Genomic DNA, 8,590 nt, shown 5'->3' with positions numbered 1-8,590 from the left:
CTTGTAAACAGCAAAAAGTGCTGGCTAACAACCATCCCAGTTCTTAACAAAATCTCAAACATATTTTCAGGTCAATGCTCTATCCATCTGTTAGTGTTTCGTTCAATGTGTTCTCTATTTTGAACTTGCATTTTAATATGCATGTAAACAGAAATAATTCAAGAACAGCATCAGTGGGCTCTGTTTTTTTTGGTGAAAACGTGATAAGCACCATGGGGCAACAGACGGTGTAGAAGATCACTCAGACATGCCTGGTTAGTACCCTGAGAACACATGAAATCCCAAAACGAAGGACAGGCTCCAGATTTTATACACAGGAGCAAAAAAGAAAATCTGCACTCAAACTTGCATGACGTGACTGCAAATGTTTATTCTCCTAATTAACCAAGACAATTCTCTTTCATAAAGCTTGTTGCAAGTGAAATATTCCTAAGAATTTGTGACACTTGCTTGGTTTTCTTTTCTTACTGTGGTATATAGACCAGACATCTCCCATACAAGTTTGATTGCTTAGATACAATTCAAGCTGCATCCATGTGTGATTTCTTAGGTAATTCCTTTACTATCAAAAAGGTCTGTAACTTTTAAATGCAATTCTTATTTTCTTTTTTAATAAGTCACAGTAAAACCATACAGCCAAAAATGTTTTATTTCACCATTAGCCATATAACCAATAAGCATAAAATGGTGGCTATATTTTTGTTCAAAACAGTTCCAAACCCCAAGAAACCTCTACTGAAAACCAATCCTTTATTCCTATAAAAATAAAAAAGAAAAATTATACATTCAAGAAGTGTCTACACTTTTAAACAATAAATTAAGCTTTGTAATATCAACATCAATTTACATTTCAAATGATTGAAAATAAAAGTACAGCATAGGGTACAAAATAATCTCTTTCCTTACCTTCCAAATACATCAAAAACATTCTTTTATTTCTTTAATGCACTGGCACTTAAGATCTTAGAAGAAACTACAGAGTGCTACAGGAAAAGGAAAAAAAAATTAAAAAACCTCACAGCCAGGGTCCCTAAATGGATATTACCTTCCAAGATTTTGCTGTCAAAAATGCTAACTGAACTTATATGAAAATACAATCTTAGTGACTAGAATAGTGGAGTCTTCTTCAAAACTTGCAAAAAACCCAAACAACTTTGGCTTTCCCAACTGCTATGCAATTTATTCCAGTATTATAAACGTTTCCATATCAGTTGTAATCAAGATCAGTTTTAACCAGTACATCATTTGTGAGAATGAATGGCAGGCAGGTTTTTATAGCTTTTATAGGACTGTCCCCATTATATACCTTGTATCTCTCTATTAAGGCTACATAATGAAGCGTGAAAATCTAAATAAATTATGTTTAGTAATCACTGCACAGGTCAATCTGATAGTTGTCACTCATTTTGCAAAACTGGGATTAGAAATAGATTTACATTTGAGCGCATACACTGATTTCTACAGACAGTAATTTAATTCCTGCTAAACCCCAAGTTTTCAATAATGTATGCAAAGCTCTGAATCAGAAGGGCACTGATCAGGACTAACTCAAGTGCTCCCACACTCACCTGCTGCTTAACTGAAGCAAATGAAGCCCACTGCAATTAACATTGCTGAGCTTTTTTTTTTTTTTTTTTTTTTTTTTTTTTAATAGAGTGCTTCAATATTCTTGCGGACTCATAGAGATACATCTGATCTCGCTTTGAACTAGACAGAGAATCAAGTACAACCTCACTAAGATCAATATAGGCTATGGATTTATTGTGCAGGATTTCAGTATCTTTCCCTAAGAAAGGCAGCACTTTTTCCTTGCTCCTGAAACAGGATTGCAACCAAACATGTGCAAGAAAGTTGATAAATAATCAGGCATGTGGGCTGATGATGCACTTTCTGTGCTTTACTGGCCATACTGCACACTAGCTGAGAGCAAATTTGCTTTATGTCTAAGTAAGCTGCACCTACAGCTAAGAAGGTACTTCTAGCAGCTAACCTTTAGATTTTTGCAGAAAAATATTTTATCTTCTTCCTTTTAAAAGGTATGTTCTGTACAGAATTTGGTAAATAGTCATGCCTTACTTGAAGATTCAGGTTTTAACTTTTTTGGTTTTTTTAAAGCATAATTTCTATATTGGTGCAAGACGACTTCCTTGGGAGAACAAGCTCAAAGGACTGTTTACAAAATGTTTATTTTGCAAAAGGCTGATAGAAATATGAGGCTACTCTGGCTTAAGCTGGTAACTGATGTTAGATAAGGAGTTTAATAGCCCTAACAAAGCACCTGCTTCCTTTTAAGCATGCAGGGCAACCTCACCAATTATCCAGCCACATGCAGGTTTCATTTATGTCTCAGAAAAAGACATCAAATGAAAACAGCCAATATAGTTTTTAAGATGAAAATATTTCAGAGGTTTTGTTAATGTTACTAAAGAGCACAAACCAGCAGATGAGGAAAACATTTCACTTAAAATTATTTTCTAGGTGGGTTTGACAAAAATTAAATCCCATGGCCAGCAGTATGGCTCTTCACTAAAGAAATTGTTCCAAGAGAAATGCATGTGTTTAAAACACAGAACAGTTTTAAAGGAAAAAGAGGGGGGAAAAATAATGTATTTCCCACACCGACTTTATCTGTTAAAAGCATTTTCATGTTCACAAGGTTTGATTTTTTTTCTTTTAATATTTAAGTTAAACCCAGGTTTATCTGCCCCGAAGAAAACACTTCTTACATGCTTTTCCATATATCTTTATGATTTCTATCACTGCTAGCAGCAGTTTAAATTCCTCAGAAAGCAGATCAATTGAGACTGGTCTGAACACCACACTGCCCCTTCAGCATGTGAAAAAACCCCACCCTTTCTTAAGCAGCAGTAATATCACTTTGCCTGTCTGAGACAAAGCCAGCTTCACAACTATAGGAAACCTCAAAGTGATTTTATAAGGCAAAACAATGACATTTCAGGAAACAAAATCATGAAAGCCAAGTAAACAGAAGTTAAACAGAAGCAGTAAACTGAAGTGTTTCACTAATGTCTGTTAAAATAAATGCTTTAATATTTTAAATAGAACTTTAATTAAAGGTTAACCTGCAGCTAAGCCCAAAAGAAAGCACAAAGACTACTCTTATCCAAGTAGTCTGCAAGCAATTGTTCCCTCTTGAGATGAATTTGTCTTAAAAAAATAAATAAAGGACAACAATATTTCCTGGTCTCCTACAGACTATACAATTTGTTTTTTTCCATAATATTATTGATCCTCAACATTTCCTCTTTATATGAGTGGTAAGAATGCTACTGTCACAGAGTTAGCCTGAGCTGAAAAACAATTGAATGTATTGATATTATGTGGTAGTTCTTCCTTTTGATTCAGAGAAACGTACTTTTTTCTTTAGAGTGACAGGATTTGGTGATAGTATGCTACTCTTTGGAGCTTATACAGTATTAAAGTACACTAAAATTAAATCATATTGCATTAGACTGGTGTATTTAAACTGTTAATGTAAACTATGGTTAAAACAGCCATTTGTGATGGCTGAGCATAATCAGTGCCAGGACTTAAATGCTAGAAACAATGAACAAAATATTTAATGAAAACTTTACCTTCTATATAGCTTCACCTAATAAATACTTTTAGCTAAGTAGATTACAGTGATTGCAGTTTACTAATCAAAATACAAACATTTCCCAGCACATGTTCTCTGGAAAGGCTGAAGAGTAAAATAAACTTGCACTTAAATGCTACATTTCAGGATAGAAAAATAAAGCCATTATCAGTGAAATATCTATGTTTAAATTATAATTGACTGAATATGAACCAGGTGCATCTATTTTCAACATTTATGCATTTAGCCTGACACAAGAACACTGTCTACAGGAAATAGTTTTTTTGTACAAAAGTACTATACTGTGCTTGTAATAAAGCAAATGCAAAGTTCATTATATAGTTCAGAACTAGAGTTCTTTTAAAATACATATATATTAACTAAGTATGGCATAGAAGGGAATATGAGGGGAAAAAGAAAAACCAACAGTTAAAAAACTGGGTGCATATGAAGACTTATTGCTGAATTTGTGGGTACGTTTTGACTGCATATAATTTAGTATCAACACCTAAAAGACAGGATAATTAAAAGCAAGCCCCTGGATTACTTTCTTTTTTTTCTTTTTTTTTTTTTTTTATTTTTGCAAAACACCACCACTATTAAAGGTTTGGTTGTATTTTAATGATTTCTATTTCATACATCTGGTTACACAAAAGGCATTCATGGTTTAGGGCACTGTTTTCCTTATTTTTAATATATAGCAAGACCTGTCCCTTTCACCTCTGTCTCAGAAGTGAGATTTCTGAAGACATGCTGAATAGTTTAGTTACTTCCGTATCAAATATAAAGCCAGTAAGTTAAAATTTGTTTAATTCTGCAGAAATAAATGTTAGTGTATTTCACAGTGATGAAAACGTCAAGGGTTTATTGCTCCCTCTTCATCCACCACCACACCAGACATTTTGAATACTTATTCTCATGATGATGCCAGCACAGGAGAAATCAAGGGTAAAATGTTTATGAAGGTTATACAGAATCTTGTCTTCACAGCATTTTCTACCATTTGCCAATTGCTTGACAATTAAAAACTTGTAGTCACAAGTTTTGACTCCCACCAAAACCCCCTAAACCAATCAATTAAATCTATGTCTTTGCAATTTCTTAATTTTTGTGGAAACAAAAGCTGGTGTTAAGATGTTTTCATAATTATGCTTTCATTGCAAGATCAGATCTAAGGCATACTTCATTCAGTGCAAAGTCATCACACACTACAGAGAAGACAAAATCCTTTCAATTCTCCCCTATGGACCCTGCAGGTACATGTGCAAAACCCAGCAAGTGAAATAAAGATGGACACATTATACAAGATACTTGTGTTGCTAATATTTCCTCTAAGGTATTAAAAAAAAAAGAAAAAACAAACAAAAAACTTACAGAGATTACTATTTATATAGCTTTGAATATTCTCTTTGTGGCCAGCAATTTCAAACAAGTTATTAAAATCCAAGAGCTCCCCAATGGTATTACCAAACCCACCCAAGTTTACCAGAACAAGAGCAGCATTTCTTGTCACAATATGACAGTCATCATTTAAATGCACACATACTAACCCAAGTCTATACCATGTATCTTGAGACTGGAGTCATACAAGAAATACATTTACAGTGCTTTGGTAAGTATATATTAAACACGAAGAAACATAAATAGCAATTCGAATATAGGAATAACCTTGAACACAAAGAAACAGTGAGTACTTCCATGAAAGACACAGATGTCACAAAGATGCTCTAAACATTTTCTTACAATTTATTTTCTTGCCTTTTTTCACTTCTTGACAAACTATTAAATATAAGTCATGCCAACTGCAAGGCATGACTCTGAGAGCTGGGCACAGGAAAACTTTAAAAAAAGAAAAAAGAGATGTTGTAACAGACAGGCACACATGTAACAAAGCTTCCCAAGCAATATGTGCATGTCCACTATCATTTTACATTTGGATTCACAGACAGATTGAGCTACCTGATGCAATTTAGCAAGGTAAGGCAGTCTTCTAATCTATGCCCAATCAAGCAAGATGACAATGATCCAAAATTATACAGAAAACTCCAGTCAAAGTGAAATTTGGAATGCAGTATGTAAGGATGAGCACAAACCTATTCAACATAACAAGGCCAAGAAGATTTCCGTGTTGCCAACTACTTTGCACATCTCAATTAAAACTCTTTTGATCAATAAATAGTAACCAGGTATCTTCTTCAGCTACAGCTAAAAATGTAATCTTGGAGAAAGGATCAAGCCAACAAAAGACAAGTCAGCAATTTAGCTCATCCTACATGTACTTTCTAGTTATCTCCTGGGAGAAAAAAACCATAATTTTCCAGTAATATGAGAGATGTGTATTGTACAGCTGTGATAGTTTCTATAATGAAACTCCAGCCATAAATGATAATATCCATAATACAAACCATAATTCTAAAATACATCTGAGTATGTGTGTGCATATATATATATGTCTCTGAAAAAAAAATTATCTAAGTTTCTCTTTTATACATATAAACATCTGGCTATTATGCCCCATAAAAATTTTTCCCTATTTAGGACTAATTTTTTAAATAACAGAGTTTTAAACAGTCCCTTAGAATATTTTTTAAACACTATTAAAAAATTAATAACTATCTCAGGTTAATCAAAAAGCACACACAAAATAATTTAACATTATACAAATGTGGTTATACTGTTCAGAAAGTCCAATTCTCCCATCTGAAATGAAATAGAGACCAGTGTACCTTAGGGTGAATTACTCATCAGTGTACAAATTCATTCTCTCTTTCCATGTAAATCTTCAGGCGAATTTAACTGCATTTCTGTATAAGCAAGAAACACAGTAAATCTGGAGAACTCTTGCAAAAGGGAGTCGTGTTTCACTGGATAAGAGTGCTTTGCTGGAGGGCACCAAGTCAATCTTTTATCACCACCTGAACACTAGCAACACCTGTGCCCTTGTAAGCTTCACACCTTGAAATAGCAGCAACATATTTGATGGGTTCAGTAGTAATTTTTCTTCCAGTATTGGATTACACTACTTTGTATACACAGTAAGTCAAAAGTCTAGTACTTGTGTGCAACATTAATCCACATTTACATCTGAGAACTCATAAATACACATGGAAACAAACATGACAGAGAATTAAACCTCGTTTTAAGTTAAAATGCTTTCAGTCCACATATAGAAACAGCAGTGAAAAGTACAAAGGAGATGGACAGCAGAAACAGAAGAAAAGCGGTGCAGTAACTAAAACTGTAAGAAGTAGGTCACTGTCAAAAGGGCAATAGCAACCAAAATTGATCAACAGAAGATGTAGACTGTACCATCTGCATAAATGCCTAAATGCAGCATTATTTTCACATCACATACAGTAGATGTGATTTCTAAGCAGCATATTATAACAGCTGGCATATCCACTAATAGATTTATGGTAACTGAATACTAAATTTCTCCAGCTCGGTGTACAGTAGTTATGCATTAGCCTTTAAAGCTCTTCATCAGCCTTTTAGTCAAGGTTACAGTCCCATGGATATTTAGTATCCCAATAAGAAAGTTACAAATATTCACCTTCAATGAACTTTCATACAATACAAATATATTAAACGCTTTCTTAAGATGAATCATTTCAATAATAGGAGTTTTCTTCCTGCTATTTCAAAGAAAACACAAGAAACATTGCAACTTCCAAAGTAAAGGGTGTTTTAAGGCAGTAAAAGACGTGTTAAGGTTTCCATGATTGTTTATGGTGGTCTATATGAATAAAGCATATTACACACAATTGTTGTCATATATTTATCTATGTGACTTTGTTATACTGTACATGATTTAACAATCTTCTTGAGAAATTTAAAGTGCCACAGTTCAAATGTGCTCCTCTTTCTTTTCATGGGCTTCTAGTCCATTCTAGGTGCTTCCAGAAACAAGCCCTTGCTTTACTTAAGGAGCAGGTTTTTTAGGTGAAAAAAGAACTCATCCTCCACTGCAATGCTAACTGGAATCCAGTGGTCGAACCAATCCTTCTTTGTAAACACGAAGAATAGCTTCACAAACAAATTTGTATTGGCTCTGTGTAGGAAAGAAAACACAAAAACATTTATGGATGTTCAGTTAAACTGCTGATTAGACAATATTATTGAAAAGGACTAACAGTTCCACGGCTTCCTTCTTTCCTGAGCAATGACAGGAGAGGAGCTACAAGGATGGGAGGAGAAAATCCCACTCTCCTGTCTGTGTTCACAGTAAACAAAGCTGACATTTACTTTTCCTTGTAGGACAAGCATTAAAAATCACACACCAAGGAAAATACACTTCCCCAAAATAAAATAATATGTTCTTAATTTTCACGGAATAGGAATTACTTGTAAAAACTATGCATTACTTTTGACTAAGTTTAACTTGATATTTACCTTCTCATGTATTTGGGCAGGGTGAGGGAGGGTTAAGTAGTTATCTGATTATTATGAGCATTCTGAGCTTGCCAATTGTGCAGTTATATATTACTGGGCACATTTAAGTTACAGGATCACACTTAAAAGTTGCCATATAGGACCTGTAGGTGCAACTACCTAGCTGAAACCCCCTTTTTTTTCCCCCTAAAACACCTACCACCTACACTACTGCAGGAGTCACTTTATTTTCAAATTTTGATCAGACATCATATCTCCTTTTATAACAGAAGGACATCAAAACCTTTCAAATTGATATTTTTTAAGATCAGCAGCCAAATTAATTCCTCTCTCACCCAACATTTTAATCTCAATTAAAGTCTTCACATATCAGAGTTTCGTTTCTACACTATACTATTATGAAGCTCTTCCATGCCTTTGTAATGTAACTATTTGTTAAAAACAATTAGCCAGTAAACCTCTTTCTAAAAAGTGATGCAAGGAGACATTATCAATAGGACTAGTGCAGAACTAAACATCCAGGTAAGCCTGAATAAATTTTTATGACTAACACAATCCTGAGAACGTAAGATGATTGAAATTTAAAAGAATTTGCAAAGA

General features: G+C 34.0%; 1 protein-coding gene across 5 annotated transcripts in view; it reads right to left on the bottom strand.

Moving 5' to 3' along the window:
* Positions 1 to 631: 631 nt before the first annotated feature.
* PTPN3 (protein tyrosine phosphatase non-receptor type 3) overlaps positions 632 to 8,590 on the bottom strand; it is a 122,212-nt gene continuing 114,253 nt past the window's right edge. For all 5 annotated transcript variants that reach the window (XM_056484333.1, XM_056484335.1, XM_056484334.1 and 2 more), the window contains one exon: positions 632 to 7,649. In XM_056484333.1, coding sequence (XP_056340308.1) covers positions 7,572 to 7,649 — 78 coding nt within the window. In that variant the 3' untranslated portion in view covers positions 632 to 7,571. The remainder of the gene's footprint in view (positions 7,650 to 8,590) is intronic.

Source organism: Oenanthe melanoleuca, chromosome 2 (assembly GCF_029582105.1).
Source record: "Oenanthe melanoleuca isolate GR-GAL-2019-014 chromosome 2, OMel1.0, whole genome shotgun sequence".
In the NCBI taxonomy this organism is placed as follows: Eukaryota; Metazoa; Chordata; class Aves; order Passeriformes; family Muscicapidae; genus Oenanthe; species Oenanthe melanoleuca.
Note: the sequence above shows the minus strand (reverse complement) of the source record. Positions and strands in the feature narration are given on the sequence as shown.